This window comes from Vicugna pacos, chromosome 6 (assembly GCF_048564905.1).
Source record: "Vicugna pacos chromosome 6, VicPac4, whole genome shotgun sequence".
NCBI classification, from domain to species: Eukaryota; Metazoa; Chordata; class Mammalia; order Artiodactyla; family Camelidae; genus Vicugna; species Vicugna pacos.
In genome coordinates, this window is record NC_132992.1 from 60,168,662 (window position 1) to 60,192,863 (window position 24,202).

General features: G+C 31.9%; 1 protein-coding gene across 3 annotated transcripts in view; it reads left to right on the top strand.

The window, feature by feature from the left end:
• The window catches only part of LRRC9 (leucine rich repeat containing 9), a 104,605-nt gene that overhangs the window by 75,134 nt on the left and 5,269 nt on the right, over nt 1-24,202 (top strand). For 2 of the 3 annotated variants that reach the window (XM_072963151.1, XM_072963152.1), the window contains 3 exons: nt 372-512; nt 5,577-5,721; nt 7,797-7,965. In XM_072963151.1, coding sequence (XP_072819252.1) covers nt 372-512; nt 5,577-5,721; nt 7,797-7,965 — 455 coding nt within the window. Of the gene's footprint in view, nt 1-371; nt 513-5,576; nt 5,722-7,796; nt 8,019-24,202 lie in introns of those variants that run through there. The other variant, XM_031679105.2, reaches the window with a different exon arrangement.

A 24,202-nucleotide genomic window follows, 5' to 3' on the forward strand; every position in this document is an offset into this window, starting at 1 on the left:
AATTGCATAGTGCCATGGGAAATTACCATATAAGTTTCAAACTACTTACTTATAAGTGAACTTTTATAATATAATTCTGTTCATGAGTTGGGATGAACTCATATTAATGAACAATATTATATATTCTAAAAAGAGACTAAACCTCCAAATAGTAGCCTTGGTTAAAAAAAAAATTCTTACCTTCATTTACCATAACAGGAAATTGAGAAATCTTTCAAAAAGGGAGTTCATAGTTGTTTCATATAATACTACAAATTAGCAGTTACCTGTCATCTTTGCTGTCTATGCTAAATTTCCTTCTCTATAAAGGTTAATGTTAGAAACAAAAAGTTTTTTTAAAAAATGAATTGTTATTTTTTAACTTTATTCAGATTTGTAGAAAAATGCTGCATCGCCACATGCTTATATTTCGACTGCCTAACTTACAGATGTTAGATGGAATCCTTGTGAATTCAGATGATAGGGCAAAAGCTGAATTTCACTTTTCTGAACTACAAGTAAAGAAAAATTCGGTAATAATTATATTATTTACACTTTTCCTTCTAAAATGTATAAGTTATTAGTAAATTAACATTATATTTTGTCTTGTGCATTTTTAGTTAATGTTTAAACCTGGGCTATGATGTTTTTGTAGATTATTTTAGTACTTATTTAATGATTACCGTCAAAGGCAGCTTGATCTGGTGATCAGAGCACACAAACACACAGAAACTAGGGAAGCTCCTTATTTGAATAACATACTTTGACATAGAGCAAATTATTTAAGGCTGTGTACCTCTTCCTCCGTATGTCAGATAATGCTAGAAGGTAAGAAACTGTAGCACTATCACCCTTATAAACAAAAACTAACAATAGAACTCTTTCCACTTAGCAGATAGAAAGAGAAGGAAGGAATACTGCTCTCAAACTTTCTGGACTGTGTAGTTCATCTAACAAGGGAGGTGCACGCCTCTTTTCTTGTACATTGGCAGAATAATTGGGCCTTTTGCCCAAGTACCCTAATAAGGTATCTGACCATTACAGGGAAGAGGTTAGAGAGAGAAGAAGCCATAAAAGTATATCTTTAAGAAATTATGTCATTGACCACCAAGATTCTTCATAACCATCTTCAAAAGACTAAATTTAACACACCAAAGCTATGACTTTTGAACAAAAAAGTAACATTATTAGAACCGAGCCTTTGCAATGTCTGAGGAAGAAGAGGCTGGAGGCAGGGGAACTAGTTAAAAAAGGCTTTTAGAATCCAAGAGAGAGATCATGAAGACCTAGACAGGTGGAATGTAAATGAACTTCTGATGTAAGTGAAAGCCAGAAAGCAAAGGCATTAGTCAGTGAACAAAGATTACTTTTAAAAGTTATATTGAAGAGGAAAGAGACAAGACTACTGTTGTTGCTTTCACTTAACTCACTGGACTACAATACTCTCTATTCCCTCTGTAAACAAACTGATTCCCAGAGCACACTGAACACTTGATACTAACAGGCTCTCCTCTCTAGCTCACTTTGTCTACAGCAATAGATTCACATCACATATTTATTAAGAGTTGTCTGTGTTTTTTCAAAAATGTGTTATGTCAGTCTTTTATTTTAAACAAACAGATATAGAAGTACAAATTTTAAATTAGTATTGCTAGGCTTCTATGAAAGCCAAATGGGATTCTTTGCCAAGTCTGGATAAAAATCAATTACACACATACACAAATAATGTCAAATTAGGCTGGAAGAAAAAAACCCTGAAGAATAAAGAGAAAATTATAAAAATTCAGATAAAATATATGGGAAAATTATTTTTTTTAATTTAGAGAGAGTCTTGTATACAAATTTTCTCCACATCATTAAATTCTTGCTACTTTAAAGAAACCAAAACTGACTGATATATATAAAATAGATAAACAAGATTATACTGTATAGCACAGGGAAATATATTCAATATCTTGTAGTGGCTCATAGTGAAAAAGAATATGAAAATGAATATATGTATATTCATGTATGACTGAAGAGTTGTGCTGTACACCAGAAATTGACACATTGTAAACTGACTATATCTGGATAAAAAAGAAATTTTTTTTTTCTGGAAGATGTGTCTAGTGATGTTAATGTGGTGCTAAAATTTCTGACAATGATTGTATTCCCATCAATTTCCTACTTTATCTCTGTTAGTAGTTGTTTTATGTACTTAGGTGCTCATGTTGTGTGCATATATATTAATGATTGTAATATCCTCAGCTTGTCTTGCTCCTTTAATCATTATAAATAGTCTTTATTTATCTTTCTTTATGGCCTATATTTTAAAGTCTATTTTGTCTGAAATAAGTACTGCTGCACCTGCTTTCTTGGCGTTTCCATTTTCATGGAATATCCTTTTCTGTCCATTCACTCTCAATCTATGTGTCCTTCTCCCTAAAGTGTGTCCCTTGTATGCAGTGTATTGAAGGTTCTTGCTTTATTATCCAGTCTGTCACTCTGTCTTTTTTTTTTACATTTTTTATTGATTCATAATCATTTTACAGTGTTGTGTCAAATTCCAGTGTTCAGCACAATTTTTCAGTCATTCATGGACATATACACACTCATTGTCACATTTTTTTCCTCTGTGATTTATCATAACCTTTTGTGTATATTTCCCAGTGCTATACAGTGTAATCTTGTTTATCTATTCTACAATTTTGAAATAAAAAAGAAAGAAACCAAAACTGGAAATTGTAGGCAAAACCTGAAGGGTGGATTTATCAGTCAGATAAAATTCTAGTCAAGGGATTCTTCCTTGCAGTAAAGGCCTTGGCCCTTCATCAGAAAATAGGTGAGTGCAGGTACTTTTATGTTTTTAATTTTTTTAAGAATTATAAAAAGAATTATACATGTAATTCTTCTTATTCCCTGACTTTTAAAAATTAACCTTGACTTTTTTATTAACCAAGAGGATTCTATTATAGGTCAAAATAGCTACTGAGACCTGGGGACTTAAAGTTCTATAATGTTAATAAAGATTATCTAGATTAGGCAAAGGAAATTGGTTCATTTGTGAGTTATAGCTACAAATATTTTTCTAAAAATGATGCTTTGTAGAAAAATATCTTAGCTACTCATCTGTATGACATAACTTGAGAGCACCATCTAATGCCATCTACTAAAATTACTGTCACAGGCTCTTGCCTTTAAAAAGAGAACAAATAAATAAAATTTAATTCAATGATCTAAGCTTCCTTTCCTTTTCCCTGTTTTGTATTCCATGAGCAAGTCACTTATTGCTTCCAGAAGTGGAAAACTGAAGGAAACTTTAGTTTCCTATTGTTGTTGTAACAAATTAGCTCAAATTTAATGACCGGAAACAACACAAATTTACTATCTTATAATTCTGGAGGTCAGGAGTCTGAAAATCAGTTTTTTGGGCTAAAATCAAAATTACCCGCAGGGCTGCATACCTTTTGGAAGTTCTAGGAGAGAATTTGTCCTTTGCCTTTTCAACCTCTCTAGGCTATCTGCATTCCTTCGTTCCTGGAACCTCTTCCAGCAAAGGCATTACTTCGACCTCTGCCTCCATCACTGCATCTTCTCTCACTCTGACCCTCCTACCTCCCTCTTACAAGGACCCTTGTTATTGTGTTGGGCCCTCTAGATAATGCAGGATAATCTCCCCACCTTAAAATCCTTAATTATGCCTGCACAGTCTCTTCTGCCATGTAAAACATTCACAGATTTTGGAGATTAGGATGTGGACATCTTTGAAGGGGATATTATTCTGTCTAAAGTTCCACATATGTGAGGCCTCCAGTGAGAGGCCTATACAAATTGTCCCATTAAAATCTATAAATTCTATTTTATGGTAATGTTGGCTACATTTGAAAAATTCCATGTAAATTTCATAAATATTCACTAAATTACATATAAAGAAATCACTTAGAGCAACTTTAAAGATCACAATTTCCATATATTTTAATTGGTTTAATTAATATAGCAAAAAAACCCCCATAAACTCAAATTTTAGTAACTGATGAGTATTTCACTAAAGGTTTTGCTGTTGGCTATTGTTTTTTATTTCTCATATAGTGAACTAAGGTTCTTTGCATTACTATACTATGACATTACTTTGAGTGATTCTAGATACATATTCTTGCCATTTGAATCAGTGCCATACATAAGAATTTAATTATCTTTCCATTTATTCTATATGTAAACATTTTATTTAAAAATTGGCTTTTTATTCATCTGCACATGTTAGTAAAATAAAGGGGGTATTTAAAGTCTTTATTTCAGAGAAATCTATTTTAAGAAGCAATAATTTTTATTTTCTTCGCTAGAACAAAACTGAGCTATTATTTCATTGAGCTGTTCTGAAGACACAAGAACAAAATACTTTACAAGTTTATCAGTTCAGTCTAGTGTATTTTTCTTTGTTTTAGTTGCTAATGTTCTTCATTTAACAGCAGACAAAAAGAGAATAAATGAAATCTAAAGTTGTCCTTTAAAGGAAAGAGCATAGCTCAGTAGTAGAGTGCATGCCTAGCATACATGAGGTCCTGGGTTCAATCCTCAGTACCTCCATTAAAAAATAAATAAATAAACTTAATTATCTTCCCCACCAAATAAATAAATTAAGTAAATTAAGTTGTCTTTTAAACCAGGACATTTTGGTGCTTTGGTTTCAGAAGAAAATTTGACAACATTCTAGATTAGTGATGGGAAGAAACTCTCACAAAGGAATTAGGGAATTTAGGACCAGCTTTAGTAAAAGGTCTGATACCTTAGTGCCCATAGAAAGCTGCATTTTGGTTACACTTACTGAAATATGAAGAAAATTGGTAATTTTACACAAATGGCAAAAGCCTGTATCTCTAAATAAACTGAATCATATATTGAGAATTTATGTTTTTTAAAGTATAAGCAAGGTCAGTCTTACTGAAGCAGAGCAGGCATAAATTTCTAGGGAAACCAACAATCTCCCGCCTAAAATACTTCTCTCCTCCATTTGCTGATTCCTGAAATTCTTTTAAAAGCCTCTTAATCCTCAACTAACTTAAAACGTAAACACTATTTAGAAAGTTAGCATGCACATTCTTTTTTTTTTACCATGCACATTCTTAAAAGTGATTTTTACAAGATGCTTTTCTTACTCCCCATTTTATTTACTTGTTTGTTTTTGAAAAACTAATTAACTGCAAGGCACCTGATTAGGTAATGTGAGGAAAACCAAGATGCAGAAGATATAACTCTTACCATCTAGAAAAGTCCTATTCAGAAAAAAGAAGAAGCATTACAAAGGGGAAAGGCTTAATTCTCATTTTCTTAATTCTACACTTAGCCTTGTTAATTCCCTTGGAAAGGGGAAGATACCATCACACTAGATTCTAGTGATGAGTACAATGCAGTCTGAAAAAAACATAAGGTTCTGAGGGAGCTCAGGGGACCAAAAGACTTTCAGTTTTTGCTCCATACAAACTGTAGAATTTAGACAAGCATATAACTTCTGATCTAAAAAAAATGTAATTTGATTATCAAGTGGGGCTTGTGGTAAGGACTAAAACTGTTGATCTGAGTTTTGGATGTAAGGTGTTCTTAACTTTTATTTTATTATGTAGTTTATTCCTGCTACCAACTCTCCTGTGGATGGTGGATCATTTGGCCAAGTGAAAGCTCCTCCCATAAAGATAACAAATATAATTCTGCCTGGTGGATTTAGCCATTACTTGGAATCTGACTGCACTTTAACTCCTGAAGTTGAAGGTATTTTGACAGTTGCTGAGTGAATGAAAACAAAAACAAAAACAAAAAACCCACTTTATATGAAATAAAAATCTATTTGGTTTCTATTGCTACTTAAAATTGCATATTTTAAACGTACATTTCCTAAAAGTGAATATTTGTTCAAGTTTCATGTGACCATTCTCATTTCAAATAATCTACTGTATTTTTTGGTTCTGATCAACTACTAGCAGGTTGTAACTAAACATCTGCTTACAATTTGAACTTTGTGATATATGCATAATTATTTCTTGACATTTCTTTTCAAAGCTGTTATTTCATTTTGTGTACTTAATAGCAAATGACTTCTAAAACCAGTTCATTAATACATCCTGCTAAAAGTAGAAATCAGAGGTTTAAAAATATTGGTAACAACAGACTCTTGGGGTACAAAAGGTATCTTACAAAGAGATTAAACTTTATCCTTGAAACCACAAGTAAAATATTCATGAAGCTATTAGTAGGGAGGAATTTTAAGAGGTAGATCTCCAAAGGAGGGAGTATATTAAAAAGACAGGGCATGGTAACAGCACTATATACACTAGCCAAGACATGGGAACAACCTAAATATCAATCGACACATGACTGGATAAAGAAGTTGCAGTATATTTATACAATGGAATACTACTCGGCCATAAAAAATAACAAAATAATGACATTTGCAGCAATATGGATGGACCTGGAGATTGACATACTAAGTGAAGTAGGCAAGAAATAAAAAGAAAAATGATATCACTTATATGTGGAATCTTAAAAAAAAAAAAGACAAATGAACTTATTTACAAACAGAGACTCACATAGAAAACAAACTTATGATTACCAGAGGGGAAAGGATAAATTGGGATTTCGAGATTTGCATATACTAACTAATATATATAAAACAGATAACAACAAGTTCATCCTTTATAGCACAGGGAACTATATTCAATGTCTTGTAGTAACTTATGGTGAAAAGGCATATGAAAACAAATAAATGTATGTTCCTGTATGACTTAAGCATTATGCTGTACACCAGAAATTGATAAAACATTGTAACTGACTATACTTCAATAAAAAAATATAAAAAGGAAAAAAGAAAAAGAAAAAAAATCTTTTAATTTTAAAAATAAAGAAAAAGGGCATAGAAATGATTCATTCTATTATATATATATTTTTTAATTCAGACTTAGAGCAAGACTTTTCTCTTAACTCCAGATCTTCACTGCCTATCATTTTGGTGAAATTGGGGGTAGCTTCTCCTTTTTTGAGAGCTCACTTCTTCCATTCTTTTTAACATCCCACTTTGTTTCAAACCACAGTTAGACAATAAAACTGAACATCACAATAATGATAAAGTGATCTAAGAGCCTGCTAAGACTAGTAGATCTCTCTATGCAATTAGTTTTAAAGAAAACTCAGTTAAAGGAAACCCAGCATAATTTACTCTGTTAAGATATTTTTTTGTTTGCTTGTTTAATTTATTTTTCATACTTCTACATACTTATGGCTTTAAGGCTTTAATCATAATGAGAATTTTTATGGTTTGTCCAGTAGATATAACTATCAATAGAGCTGCACATGCCAAATTGTTATTAGCCTCCTTGATAGTACAGTGTCATCACTATCATCTTTAGGAATGTCTTCAATATCTTTTTTTTTTTTTTGGCATTTGTTCAACCCGAAATTCATCTCCATAACTTTCTTCTCCTTTATCTTTCTTTAAGATTAATTGTGCAACTACTTTTCAGGATACTAGAAAAGTCTATTTCTTTCTTATTTTCTGACTATTGCCCCAGTTTCTATTTTGAAAATTACGGTCACTTTACCTGTACATTTATTATAGCACACAGCTCTGGATATTTATAGTTTTTAAAATTACCAAGAAAGTATCAAATTGATTCAGTAGCTCAGAGAAATTTAAGCATCATTAAGTGTTGGAAATATATTCCAATTCTATGTTTTTATTTAAAATATTAAATTCATTTTATGAAATATATATAGCATATATTCAGCTGAAGGATAACCAAATGTAATTACTTTATTAATAGTTTTCATTGTTTCATAATTCCTAATTTCAGACCAAAAAAACAAGAATGCAGGAATTCTGACAAATAATCCTCGGAGCATCCATGCAGAAATAGCTTTTCGGCAACTCAGAGGGATAAATCTTTCTCCATCTCTTTTATCACATCAGGATATGGCATCTCCAACTGCACAAATGTACCAGAGCAACCAAGATGAGGGAAGGTAGAGCTATTCTGTTTTAATATCATTTCTCATCATTAAAAAAGCCTCCCAAATTTGCTAGTCATGTATGAAGATAGGAAATATTATTATATAGTATAATATATTTACTCTGAGAGGTGGGGAAAAAACTGTCAAGTAGCATAAGGCTTCTTTTCTCACATTCATCAAACCTTTCTCGAAGTCCAGTATTTATACATAATAATTCAAAAAGGTTTAGAAATGGCTATCAAGGTACAATAGTGCTCACCTAGCACTTATGAGAGGGAGCACTGAAATAATTATGGGAACTACTTTTAATTGTATTCTCTCTTAAGTCACGTCTACTCACTGGATATGCAAATCAGTTCACATAATTCTGAACAACAGGTAAGTTCAACTCTGAATTCACAAAGGCTGAGAATTATGTAAATTCTTCAAACTTCTCCTTATAATCCCACTTGCCCTTCCTCCAGTTTGGACCCTAGCTCTAGAGGCCTGCCCATGGCCTAAGAACGTGCTAGTAAGTAAGAATTCTCAGTAAGAATCCACTCTGCTGCTCAACACCTGTCCACCTACATTTCCAGTTATTGCTTGTCCTCCAGCTTCTTTGTAGCCAAGCTCTGCAGCATCTGTTATAGTGACCAGCAGGTCTAGCTTAGGCCTGACTCCTGCCACACTGATTTCCCTGCTTATAATCAGTTGTGTCCTACTGAGTAAGTATGTATTGAGTGTAATATATTGATATGATATTTTGACATCACTGGGTTATCTTCATGATGATCTGATTTATAGATAGCCAAAAACAAGACATTTTTCTCTTTTGTATTATCTTTTTGAAATTATACACATATAAATTATAGAAATGATTTACTGCAGAATTAAGTTAGTTGATTCATTAAGAAACTGTCATCATTATTTGACTCATAAATATTTTATTTCTGACAGAATTCCTGGTGTCCACTTTCCAAGATCAAATCAAATGTAATTGCCTAAAGGGAAATGTATATACACCAAGTAATCTATTTCTGTTTAGAAGTTGTGAAAAAACTAGCAGACAGTGCCAGTGAAAAAATATATAATCACATTACTTATTTAACTGAAGCACTTTGGTTCCACATGAAGATAATCTCTAACAATCTAGGTGAATTTTATTTAAAATCACCCCTCTTACCTTTTTTTCAGTTATCTTAATTATTCATTTGAATTTCTGTGTTAGAAAAATCATGAAATAATTATCTCATAAAACAATTTGAAAAGATACAAGCGATATAAAACAAAGTCCAGAGAATCAAATAATTAGTCGTGGTACTGGAAGAATTTAGTTACAAAATTTCCTTTTAGCCTGTCATATAAAGATACTAAGAAAAGTAATTTTAGGAAATAAGCATATTTTCATTTGTAGAATATTTTTTCATCTGAGCTTTCTTAAAGCTAAAGCATATATTTCTTACAAAACACAACTATTACTCGAGCAAGTTGAGTTTTGCTAGTTAAACTACAGATAAGTTTTTTAGGATTGTACTTTGAAAATAACACCTTCAAACACGGTCTACTCTAAGAATTATTTAGAGATGCGAATCAGAGGTATCAACAGTACTTCCTGAAGGTGGCTAACTATGGGTGCAACCAGCCTTTCATGCTCTAAGAATAAAAGAGTACTTACTTCACATACAAAATTTGTTAAATGGGCCCATAGTGATATAATTTTACGAGTGGGTTTTAAACTAAATAAACACATGTTCAAACTGAGTGGACACATTTAAAGTTTGGACTCAAAAATTTTATTTCACTGGAAATAATTTTTCTAAAGCAATTATACTCCATAGTACTAGGACATATCACAAATCAATCAAATATGGTTTTGAATTTGTTTATTAAGTACATTTCTTTAAATTAATGATTAAATTGGCGATCATATTTTGAGCTCCATGATTCATGAAGTATTCCACTTTAATTTTTCAAGTAGTGGTTCAACACCAGATGCAATTTCCATGTTTTATGTGTTCCTTACATGAAAATAAATTATTTTTACTAAAATATTTGTATTTTATAATCTATCTGGAAATAGTGTTAAGGATATTTTAGAAATGAATTCCAACGTGTATACAACAATTTTGTATCTTTTCTTCTTTAAATGCTGTATGTTTGTAATTTAATTATGTGATATTTAAAACTTCAAACAGAATACAGATTCATTTTACCCTTCTTAGTGTGTCGTTTTTAAACAACTATTACTCAGGTAGAAATATGGTCCTTTGTTTAAAAAGCAACTATGCAGTTCTTAAGATGTCCAGAAGATGTCTTTATCGCCCTTTAGTTTTGACAACTGCTTTCATTACAGTGTTGTGATGTCTGCTCTTAACTATCTGCAACTAACTTGGCATCATCTGCTTTTTCTTTATCTTATAATTATGTATAAATAAATAAATACTCAATATATCCTACTTTTATAATAAAGTGTCTTTGTAAATAATAAACTAGGTAGGAAAAATAAAGTAACAGGTTTTCACTGGAGAAAAATCTACAAGAATAGAAAAATATAAAGTAGTTATAAAGCAGGAAAAACATAACTTATTATCCAGAATCCACTTAACATCTGACATTCTTTCTTTGAGAAGTTTTTCCTACACATTTGTAATATATTTGAGATCTATCATTTGATTTTTATGTACATGTTGTTACATTTTGAGATTTTTTATTATAAATTTTAATTAAATCTGAATTTCTTTTGGAAAGTAAGTTAATTTATAATTCATAATTTAACAGTAACATGAAGTGGGGGAGGGTATAGCTCAATTGGTAGAGTGCATAGCTCAAGTGGTAGAGCACATGCTTAGCATGCACAAGGTCCTGAGTTCAATCACCAGTACCTCTGTATAAAACAAATAAATAAATAAGCCTAATTACCTCCCCAAATATATATATTAAAAAACATAGTAACACTAAGAATAATAGTAAACATGAATTTAAGCTTGCTAGTTGCTATACAGAAAAAAGCCAACTGATCTAACCTTAAGAATATTTTAATGTAAATATACAATAAACAATTTCATATAAAAGCAATGAGGGGGATGATTATTAAGGTGATTTGGCACAGTATTTCTCAAGTTTTTTCTGCCATGATAGCAGATGATACTGACATGATGTGCAACATACTCCCCTGGGAATGCCTTGCTAGGTTAAGCCATTGGTTATGCGCAGTTCTTAAAACAATAGTTGTAACTTCATCCCTTTCCTATTCAACAAAACAAACGAGAATATAATTGAATATGAGAGATGTTTTGACAGGCGTGACTTCAGATCTGCTCTAAATTATTTTTTAAGTAAATAATTCACAAACTGTGAAATTTTAAATTATTTGTAACATACTTCACAATTGATTGTAACAAAACAAACAGGTAGTGCTTTACATTTATAAACCACTAATCCACAGTTTACCTGGTTTATCCTAATTACAACCTTAGGAAGTAGATATGACATATACTGTCTCCAATTATAGATAAAGAAACTGATTTTAGAAGGGAAAGATAACACACCAAATCCTAGATTTTTTAATTCATTGTTCTTTTGATTACTGCAAGTGAATTGACATTTAATTTTTCCTAATGTGCTATTTAATCAGCCTCTGTAGAGCTCTAATGTGTGTAAAACCTGTAAACTATTTATTCATTCTCTTTCAGTGTACTTCGCTTAAGGAAATATATAATTTCTACAGTAAAATTAGTTCTTTGCCCCCAGCAAATGTCTTGAAAGATTTATTTCGCGTGCAGTTATATGCATGATTATATGACTTGTTTTAAATTAAAGGACATGTCCATTAACAACCTGGAAAGCTAAAAATTAGGGCACTTTAGCTATAGACAAAAGTGCCTATAATGCTGAACCGCATACAGATGATGTCAAAGTGATCTTCTGATTTCTATTTATGAAGATTGACTAGAGTTAATTCTTTATTATGTACTTGATTTATCTACTATTGACACAAAATTAACTATGGTTGTGAACATATTTTTGCCTAGAATATTTAGTGTGGCTCTGTCTGTGTGTGTTCGTAGGCACTCATAACTAGTTTTAAAATAATCCTTATATTTAACATGTCATTTCACTGTTTATTCATAAGCTATCATATTATGAGAGGTGTTTAATGTTTTAAAACATTAGTTCCTAGTGTTAATCATGCTGTGGGCTCTCAGCTTCAATTAAGTGTTACTTACATAAAAAGAAGTAAATTATTTATAGTTTTATAAGAGTAGAAGCAAACACTTATGGCTGAGTTCTGTTGGTTATTCAGTGAATTTAATCATATTGGTTTGTTTTGGGATAGAAACTGGCTGGGGTTTTTTTTATTCCTTTGCTATAAAACTTAGAGCTTCTGGACGACCTCCAAGTGCTTGACTACTTTTCTTGCTCATCTCTCTGTACTTTCCTCCATAAGTTGAAAATTTTTTTGCTTTCTTTTTTTAAATGGAAATATAGTTGATGTACAATATTACATTAGTTTCAGGTGTACTACATAGTGATTTGACATTTACATACATTATGAAATGATCACCATAGAAAGTCTCATAACCAGCTGTCCCAATACACAGTTATTACAATATTATTGACCATATTCCTTATGCTGTGTATTACATCCCCATGGCTTATTTATTTTATAACTGGAGATTTGTACCTCTTAATCTCCCTCACCTATTTCATCCCCCACCCCTACAAGCCTCCCCTCTGGCAACCACCCATTCCTTGATTAGGAATCTGTTTCCATTTTGTTTCATTTGTTTTGTTTTTTAGATTCCACATATAAGTGAGATTATGTGGTATTTGTCTTTCTCTGTCTGACTTATTTCATTTAGCATAATACTCTTTAGACCCATCCACATTATTGAAGTATTTTAAAAGAAAAACCTATACCAAATTGCAATTTTAGTTTGCAATTGCCTTTTAGAACTAAGTCAGCAAAAAGCAGTTACTTTATCACTAATGTTTTATTTCTGTCTTTATCTTATACAAATATGAACTATATTATTACTTTTTCTTTAATTTATGGGTAAAATTGTTTTTAAACTACAAAAAAGACATTTCTCACACCCAATATGTGTATTTTTTAATCTTAAAATTTTGTTTTGGTGATGATTTTTCCTTGTAATTAAAATAAAATAAATTATAGCAGAAGCATGAAATGCTGTAACCTAAAATTAGAATAGTATATTCAAAGGAACTTAGAAGTAGCTTTGAAACTGTTAATTTCCTGAAATCAAATTATTATTTATGTGTAATCTATTAGGCCTTACCTTAACTATATGCTCTTTTAGGAAACTCCAAAAGTAAATTCATTAACATCATTTTCCATGTAAAATACTGGTAATTCTGAAATACTAATTTTAAAATTAGAATTTATTCCTTATATTGTATCATTTAAAATAAGAGTATTTCCATATGCTCTGAATAAAAATCCACTGGGATAACATATTTTGGTAACTTTTAAAATTTAATTATACTGTGATCAAACAATAAAATTAAAATGGATGTGAAATATTTTTCACAAATAGTATTCTGGGTTTTCTTCTGGTTTTTAGCTTTATAATCTAATGAACTTCCAAATGTTTAAAAGTATTTCATGCCAGTAGAGTTCCATTTTTAAACATTACAAATAGGATAAAAAAGGTCAGTGATGATTTTAAATAAATCACTTGTAGTTTATGGTTTTGTAAACCATTATTTTCAAATAATATTATCTATATTTTAAATAGAAAAAAATTTAGGTCATGTGGTTTAAAAGCTGTAGATTTTAATCACAGATGTGTATGTTTTACATCTTATTATAAAACATTATTTTTCTAGAAAATGTTTTAGATAATTTTAGTAGTTTGGCTCTACTACTTCCTTATTTGTTTCATCGTTAATTATAACATAATACTCCCCTTCCCTCCCTGCACCCAGATGTTTTATGTGTGTTTCTCAAAGAACAACCAAAAAAGACTAATCTGTAAAAAATATATCAATAACATTTTTACATTTCCAATTATTTCTTATTTCTTCCTATCCATTTGGCTGAAAACAAGTATTTATAAACACTGGTAGCCTACTTTCTTATGGCTTTTCATTTTTTTTTATGAAGTTCTTTAAATGATTTCAATCAACCTTAATGGTACATTTTTAGTTAAGAAAATAGAATGAGGAGAAGTCAATTTGAGCACCCAGATGAACAACTGTCTTCAGAAAGAATAGGCATAAATGGGTTTAGAAAACAGAGAGAATAGAAGTAAAATGCAGTGAGCAGAGCATTCAGGGAAGCCAGATACAATGGAAAGAGTAAAATACTGCAGAGCTTTTTAAGCTACATACAATTCGAACAATGGACTTGATCCAGCCATCTATGTTAAACTGTTAAAAGATAGGTGAAAAGCAAGCTGGAATTCTATAAAGAGTGTTGAGGAACAGTAGAACGAAGAGCTTTAAATCTAAAGAGAATAAATGCAGTCATTCAATAGGATGGAAATGAAGTCAAAATTGGCATATTTCCCTGGTTAATTTGCCTTGTGACCAACTCTGTTCCATTTTAGGTATTAAGTCATTATTAGCAACAAAATAGTTTTTAAATTGCCATCATTGGAGTTTTTAAGCAACAACATAGTGTACATCCATGAATTCACTGTATACATACCACTGTCTAGGACAGGGGATGAAATTTCCCCCCTACATGTCCTGAGTTCTTGTGGCTGGACTAATAATAAAATTTACACAAGACAGATTAACAATAGAAAAACCAAATTATTTTGTGCACATGGGAGATCATAAAATGATGCTCATAGAGTGACCAAAAGCAGGCAGCTTTTATATCTTTTTACATAAACAAATTTGTGAGGACTTGACAGGACAAAGAAACTCAGGTTTGGGTGCTTCATTAGTAAGGAACTTAAGAAAAGTTTGGGATTGGGTAGTAAATTAGTAAGGAAGTAACAAGGTTTGCTTATACAAGCTTCCGGGCCCTGAATGCCCTGTGTCTTTCTTCCTCCAGGTACAATGAGGGCACCTTTCACATGGGAAATTTATTTCCTGCCTTCAGGGAGACAATTAGATGGGGGTCAATGTGCCCCTCTTGCATAGGCCATATTTTAAGTAACTAATTCAAAATGTTCAATATGCCATTAGGCATATTTTGGGGTGGCCGCAACACCACATACACATACACATGCAAATAAAAATACAACATATAGGTCTCATATAATTGTAACAAGTTAATATTATGGTCTGTAGCAATCAGTACACTATTTATGTCAAACTTTCTATCCTTCAAAAATGAAAAAAAAGCCTAATTTAGGGTTAGTGGAAAAAGTGTAAGTATACAATTACAAAAAAACTTGGAAAAAGAAAGCTAATTAGTAATCACATGCAACTCATAGAATAGGGTATTTTGTAATAATCAAGTGGCTTAATTTTTTTAATTAGCTAGAACTCAATCAGAAGATTTGTTTTCTACATTTTGGGAAAACCTATAATATATGTATTGGCATACTTTCCTGCTTTAGTAAGTAGAATAAATTTTTAAAATTTTATTTTCAATGATTTATAGTATCTCGGGTAATAATTGTACATGATTTACAATTTTAGAGAAGTGTAGCTGAAGAAAATTCTGTAGACCATGCCCTGAATTGAGGATATAACCTTGAAAGTTACTTATGGCCAAAATTCCTGATTTGTGCTTTTGTTTTCAGCTTGCATTTTGTGTCTGTTCCTTCACTTACTAAGATGCTAAAATAATTTTTCAAGTTAGGTGAAGATATAATATTTTCATGTATAGTAAACTGAAGCATTACTATATTGTTATATCATTTTGAGTGAAGGCATGAGTATATTTATCGAAACAGATCTAAAACTTTTATAGATAGAAATGAAATAAAACTAACGACCAAATATTTGTTAATGTTAAAAATTTGGGCCATTGTTACCTCCCCAAAAGAATAACTATGAAAATGTCAGCCACATAATGTCATCCTTTAATTGTTCTGCTATTAAAAGTTTTATACCTACTTATTCTTTTTAAGATTTAGTATTAACTATATACTATTGACATTATCAAGAATTTAAATGACAGCTACAATAGACTTCAGACAGTTTCCTAGTGTCATGAACTGTTTTAATGTAATGCTATGTCCAGGGTTTTTTTTTTTCAATGCATTGTAGGAAAATAAGAGTAGGGAGAGATATATACCTATAACATGAATATTTCAGTCACTTCAATATTTAGAAGATAAATCATCGTAAACAGCTATTAAAGATAATAAAAACCAAACTTACTTTTTAAAGAGTATTATTTTCATGGGAGAAACAAAAATGAACGGAATTAGTTTTTGGCTAGAAACCACTTTTCTCTTGTAATTCAAAAATAACTTTAAAAAGTGAGATATTTGTTTCTAATATTAGGTCCTGCATATTTTTATCAGCTATTTTCAATTATATTCAAAAATCAATAAAGAATACTATTGTGATCCTAGATGGGGAAAAATCAAATGAAAACAAAGCAGACTATTGGTATCCAGAGTAATTTTCTTGATATTTGGCTATAAAGAAGCTTGAATTCCCTTAGTGGATCATAACTGTTTAAGTTATTTTGCCTTGAGATCAATTATTGATAATTACATGCTGTTTTGTTTCCCACTGAATTTTGTAAATTTTATTCATTATGCTTATGAGTTTTTCCATAATGTTTGTGGAGGAAAGAATAAAAATGATTTTTAATAAATAATAAAATAAAATCTACTCACTAATTTAAATGAAGGTATAAGATTGTGTAAAAATATTAAAAACTTATGAACTATAAGTTTAAAAAATTGATGCTATAAATCCACTTATACATTTGGATATGTGATCGAGCTTATTGCAACTAAATGGTCTGTGTATTAAAGAAGTAAACACATAAAAAATGTTATAGCAGAGCATAGAGAATACACAATTAACAAAAAGAATGGTATAAATCAAAAAGCCATCCTACTATATACTAGATCACTTCTATTTCAATGCATCATACTTTTACTGTTCTTTCACATTTATAAAAGATTTACACCTCACCATCTTGAAAACCAAAAAATCAGTTACAAAGACTCTCTTATCAAATCTTCAGTTGATCAGACTGTGCTTCTAAGCTACAGTAATCAAAACAGCATGGTACTGGCACAAAAACACATAGATCAATGGAACAGATTAGAGTTCAGAAAACCCACACATCTGTGGTCATATAATCTACAAAAGAGGAGGCAAGAATATACAATGGAGAAAAGACAGTCTTTTCAATAAGCCGTCTGAGAAAAGTGGACAGCTACATGTAAAACAATGAAATTAAAACATTTCCTCATACCCTAGAAAAAAATAAACTCAAAATGGATTACAGACCTAAATGTAAGACCTGAAAACATAAAACTCCTAGAAGAGAACATAGGCAGAACACTCTGACATAAATCAGAGCAATTTTTTTTTTGGATCTGTCTCCTAAGGCAAAAGAAACAAAGGCAAAAATAAACAAATGGGACCTAATTAAGCTTAAAAGCTTTTGCACAGCAAAGGAAACCATCGGTAAAACAAAAAGACAACCTATAGAATGAGAGAAAGTATTTGCAAATGATATGACCGATAAAAGGTTAATATCCAAAATATATAAACAGCTCATACATCTTAACATCAAAAAAACAACATAATTTAAAAATGGACAGAAGACCTTGATAGACATTTTTCCAAAGATATATAAATGGCCAAAAGCCACATGAAAAAAATCCTCAACATTCTAATCATCAGAGAAATGCAAATAACAACCACAATGAGATATTACAGCACACCTGGCAAAATAGTCATAATCAAAATAACAAATATTGGTGAGGATGTGGAGAAAAGGATCCCTAGTACACTGTTGGTGGGATTGTAAATTGGGGTAGCCAGTATGGAAAACAGTCTGGAGGTTCCTCAAAAAACTAAAAATAGAACTACCATATGACCAAGCAATTCCACTGCTGAGTATATATCAGAAGAAAATGAAAACGTTAATTTGAAAAGATACTTGCACCCCAATATGCATTATTTATAATAGCCAAGATATGAAATATATATTAATTACAGTATGTATACGTGTGTGTATGTGTATGTGTGTGTGTGTGTGTGTGTGTGTATATATATATATGAGCTGGTTGGAGATTTAGGGAGTCCTAACTCCTTGTTACTTACATTGCTTTCCCCATCCTTTGCTATGGGCCAAGGTTTATTCTGCACAAAGAGAAAAGCAGGATTAGAACTAAGAGTCAACCCAGAAATTCCTTGCTCCCATCAAGAATCCTACTGACCCCACACATAGAGATAACTGGATCATATATCTGTGCTTTTCTCAGCTGAAGTAGAAAATGCCACAAATAATTCAGCATTTGCACACAGTTTTCCTGTATCTTTCACAGAACATCTCAGCCATAGCTTTAACCTACTGATGAAAATAATTTCCAATCAGACTCACATTAACAGATCTTTGTTTCTAATGAGAGTAAATAACTTTCTCCTACATTCAAATAGATTGTGTGGTATAAGAAATATATTTGGTCTTTGTCCCTGCTTCCTAGCATAAAGCACCTAAAACCCTTGGAACTTCCTGAGTGATAGCAGGGGTCTTTTATCATTCATAAGGAGCCCCTTTAGAGCACACGTGAGTTTATGCTAATGAGATGATTTAGGATGATGGCCTGGGAGCTGGTCACCAGAAAGACCAAGTGATTAGAGTATTGGAACTTTCAGCCCCAATCTGTCTTCTGGGAAGGGGAAGTAGGGTGGGGGTGGAGATGAAAGATCTAAAGAACTCTTGAACAATGAGAATTTGATGAGCTTCCAGATTAGTATACACATCCTTGTGGTGAGAGGGTGGCACAATGTTGGTCCATGGGGACAGAAGCTCCTGTGCTTGGGACCCTTCCCAACCCTACACTATGTGCCTGTTCATTTGTATCCTTTATAATATCTTTTATAATAAACTAGTAGACATAAATATTTCTCTGAGTTCTACGAGCCACTCTAGCCACTCTAGCAATTTAATCAAACCTGAGGAGGAGGTCATAGGAACCTCCAATTTACAGCTAGTTGGTCAGAAGCACAGGTAACAACCTGAACTTGCAGTTGGTGTCTGAGGTGGGGCCACTCTTGTGAGACTGAGCCCTTACCCTGTGGGATCTAATACTATCTCCAGATAGATAGTGTCAGAATTGAGTTAAATTTGTTCCATTGTTCCCTGAGAACTGGAGAACCGCTTGGTGGTGTGAAAAGAAAATATGTTGAAAAATGAAGATGACTATGGCCAACAACACAGTAGTAACTGTTGCAGGTAAGAGTCATCTATGAATACTAAAATCAATAGATGGCTGTATAAATAGGATATTTGAGTAGTCTGTAAGAATTTCCCACAAGATACTTTTTAATTACACATAGAAAAATAGTAATTTTACAGAGGAAAGACCTGGTAAACACCACTTTAAGTGATCAAAGTTAACATCACCAATAAGATATATTAATACCCTGATATGATGCACTAATAAGGGCACAACATCAGTTCTGTAATATTCTTGGTAAAAAATACACACTCTGATCTTGAGAAAATATCAGAAAAATCTGAAGTACATTCTACATATAACTGACCAATAACTTTTCAAAAAATCCAAGGGTACTAAATGATGAAAAGTGAGGAACTGTCATAGATTGGAGGAAACTAAGGAGACATGACAACTAAGTATAATATGTGAGATCCTGGATTGGATCTTGAACCAGAAAAAGAACGTTGGTGGGAAAACTGGTGAAATCTGATAAGGACTACACATCAGTTAACAGTATTTATAACTGTTGATAGTGTGGATTCAATCATTGTTCTATTGTATAAAATGTTATGCAAAATGTTAACATTAGGGGAAGCTGGGTGAAGGGAAATGCACTATTTTTGCAACTTTATGTATGTTCAAATGAATTAAAAAAAAGAATAAGGAATTTGAAATGTATATTTTTGACAATGTTCCTGATTCAAATTGTTATTTTACTGATGCTTATGTGTAGGAGCAAAACTAATATAGGTAGTAAGTCCAACTACTACTGGATTTCACACATTATTCATGAGATTGTGGATTCAGTAAGGTCTTAGGGATCTCTGTATTTTATTTTAAAACCACAATCTACAAAATAATAAAAATAAACATAGTTTATTTTTAAATATGCATTCTTTTTATAAGAAATTAACACATTATGAAGCCATCATATTTTAAAAATAATTGATTTAATAGCAATTATTGGTAAGAAAATCAAACCACTCTATGCAGGCATTTGGAATAAGAATAATTATATGATAAAAACTATAATTACAAAAAATAAGATTTTTATTACAAAAGGAGCACTATTTTGATTTTTTGTTCCAAGTTTTTACTGTCCTAATTGAATAAAAATATACAAAGTAGTCCTAGAACATAAAATAAACTGTCTTAGCTAAAAGAGGTGATAAGTTACTTAGTGACATAGGCAAAAGAAGTAGAAATTAAAGAAAAGACAGCTAGTTACCTCCCAGCATCTCTTCTGTCATTTTCCTTTAGTAAAAGAACTCTGATTATTCACTAGGTACAGTGCTTCCCTTGCAGCTAAGTGTGGCCATTTGTTTTGGCCAATGATATATATGTGGTAGCATTGGATAGACACTTTCTGGAATCTCCTTTAAAAGGGAAAGGAAAACAGTTCCCCGTTCCTTCATCTTGTGGCTTGGGACAAAAATATGATGGAGGAGCACAAGATGGATCTGGAAGGAAAAGACCCTAGGGATGATGACACAATAAAACAGATGGATCCACCAGCCCATGGAACTGCCATACTGACCCTGGTACCTAAATCCAGACTCATTAATGGTAGAGAAATAAATTTATATCTTGTTAAACCATTGTTGTTGTGATTTCTCTATGACATGAAGCACAACCCAATTCTGATATAGGAACAATACCAAAAAAGAAATTCAAAGGATTTTTGTATTAAAATTTTAGCAGACAAATATGACTCAGTGACAAATGACAAAGAAAGCAAAGAAGAAATGTAAATCTTAGGGAAGAGTATAAAATGAAGGATTAAAATGAAGGCAGCAACTACTTCTAAATGAGTCAGATTAGGTCACTGCAAAGTTGTTTAATATTAGTATAAAAAAAAGGAGCCATTGAAAAATAAACTCTAGAATTTGGAGCTGTTAAACACATCAAGAAGATGAAAGAAGAGGATCATACTTAAATTCATCAATATTTATAACCAAAGAAAAAATAATTCCACTTCAAAATTATTTGGCTAAAAATTTGCAGATTGTACAAGTCATTGGCTTTAGTAGCAAGGAAAAGAAAGTTATTCTGGTTAATCTAAAGAAAAGGAATTTGTAGGATATTGAGTAGCTCACACAATCAACAAGAAGGCTGGAGAACCAGGCTCACAGAATGAGTAATTACCAAGGGAAGCTAAGTGGTCAGAATCATAGCAGTGCCGTGACACAGGAACAACTCAATTAAGGTGTCAATATTTTGCTGCTACATGAGTGCTGCTGGGCCCTGGATGTTCCTGCTGCCATCAAAATGGACTCTAACTACTCTTGCTTCTTTGCTTCCCATGTTTTACACTGAAAGCTCCAGAAAGATGGCCAATCTTCGGTTTCCTGCCAAAAGTTTAGTCATGAGAATTTTTTAAAAGCTTTTGTTATTTTTCAGCTTCCATGGGGGAAGATGTGGCCTGCCTTCCCACTAAGCCTCCAACAGTAGCAAATTCCAAAATGAATGCAATTCAAATGCTGAACAGCCAAAAGAAAACAAATGTGTGATACAGTAAACAATTTTAAATATTTCAATGGAGTTGAACAGGAACATTGATACTTAATTTATCTAAAATGTCTTTAAAAGTTGCCTCACATACTATAAAGTGGGTAGAGTAGACTATGCGAGTAGTTCTTTTAGTCTGCCCAGATAATTTTCCTGCCCTCTTTCTTAGATTCCTTTGGGAAACTCCTCCTTGACTCCATGTGTTACTGTTGCAGCTGCAAATCATAGGGTTAGTCACATAAGACCAGAAATTGAGATATGGACACTGAGAAAGAATTCTTTATTTCCTCCATTGCAATTGCTTAACCAGGAGGACATGAGTCTAATGCCTCTGACAGTATTTGCCTGTCACTAGGAGAGAATCCATTTGAAACATAAAATAATGCAAACCAAAAGATAGAGAAAGTCCTGACAGTGGTATTTGAGTCCTTGGATGCAGTATTTCCTTAAGATCTACCCTTGGACTTCTCAATTACATTAGCCAATAAATTCTTTGGGGGGGCTTCAATTTCTGTCACTTGCAACCAAAGTGTTCTGACTAAGTGCAGTGTATAAAATCTAGGACATATTTTATATTGTTTCTATTTTGAGTCCTACAATTAAAGAGTAATTTAAAAAAATACAGTTCCCCTACTTCTTACAGTAGGGGTAGAAAGGATATCTGGCCATCACGTTCATAAAAGTAAAAGAAAATGCATCTTCTCTTACCATCAGAGGAACAATGGCTTTGGAAGAGAAAAGTTGTGAAGTTAACAACTGCTTAAAAACGTCAAAAGCAGAAGTAAAAGATAGATTTGAGCTATACCATAGGAAATTCATGTTTGACATAAGAACTTCCTAACTGAAAATAAATAATTGAATGTTTCATAAGATCCATTTTTTAAAAAAAGATTAGACTCTGCCCTGCTTTACATGGTAAAAAGCTTAAACAACATCATAAAAAAAGTCAAGGGGTCCGTTCTAGTTATATCTATCATTACCTACTTAGATTATCTTAACTTCTCTGGACCTCTGGTTTCTCAACTCTAAAATAAGTATCTCCTTTCACTTCTAAAATTGTGACTAAGCATTAAAAGCTCATTTTGGTCTCACAATTACATTTTCTGCTCCTAACCAACATACATGCGCTTAGAAAAGAAAAGCATGAAAAATAAGTAGAACAGATTTCAAATCATTAATTTGAGCATAACACAAAATAGAATTTCGTGATAACCATTTAAAAAATTACTTTTCCAACTGCTTTATGCATTTCATTTTTTCATTGTCCTGTACTCTTAAATCTAACCCTTTTTTGAACTTCTGATACATAACTAGAAATCCATCCATAATTTTGGGACCACTTAAAAAACACATTTATTTTAATAAAATATACAGAACATAAAATGCACCATTTTAACCTTTTAAATTTTTTTAATTGTGCTGAATTACACATAAAATTTACCAGCTGAACTATGTTGAACTGCACAGTTGAATGGCATTAAGTACACTTACACTGCTGTGCTACCATCTCTAGACCTTGGAGAACTTATACTCTCGAACCCAGTAAATAACAACTCCCCACTCCCTCTCCTCCAAGACCCTGGCAACCACCATTTCACTTTCTGTCTCTATGAATTTGACTACTTTAGGTACCTCATATAAATGGAGTCATACAGTATTGTCTTTTTGTGATTGGTTTATTTCACTTAGCATTATATCTTTAAGGTTCATCCATGTTGTAGTCTTTATCAGAATTGCCTTCCAAGGCTGAATAATATTCCACTGTAAGTATATACCACATTTTGTTTACCTGTTCATCTATATCAATGGACACTTGTTTTGTTTCCACCTTTTGGCTATTATGAATAATGCTGCTATGAACACTGGTGTAAAAATGCCTGCTCAAGTCTCTGTTTTCAATTATTTTGGGTATTATCCAGAAGCAGAATTTCTGGATCATATGGTGATTTCAAATTTAACTTTTGAGGAACCACTATATAATTTTTCACAGCAGCTGCTCCATTTAATATTCCCATCAGCAATGCACAAGGGTTCCAACTTGGGACTACTTTTATACATTAAGATATTTTATTAATTATTTTTAAATAGTATACAATTCTTCAAAAACATTGAAATGATCCTCTAAAACACCACCATGCTAATACAACTATCATTTTCTAAAATCTGAATGTTCTTCTCATTTGTATAGTTTTACAGAATTATACTTTAATTTTTTTGTTTTTTCCACATTATAAATCTAAGCATTTTCCACACTACAAACTCAACACAATTCTCATTTTAAAGTTTGAATTATATTCAACTAAAGGGAAATATATTAATACCATAGGAAGGTATTAACCAGTTAAAAGGTATGCACTTTTTTATAGAGTTGTTGATAAATACACTAGATTTTTTTTCACAAAGAAGTCATATATAGATTT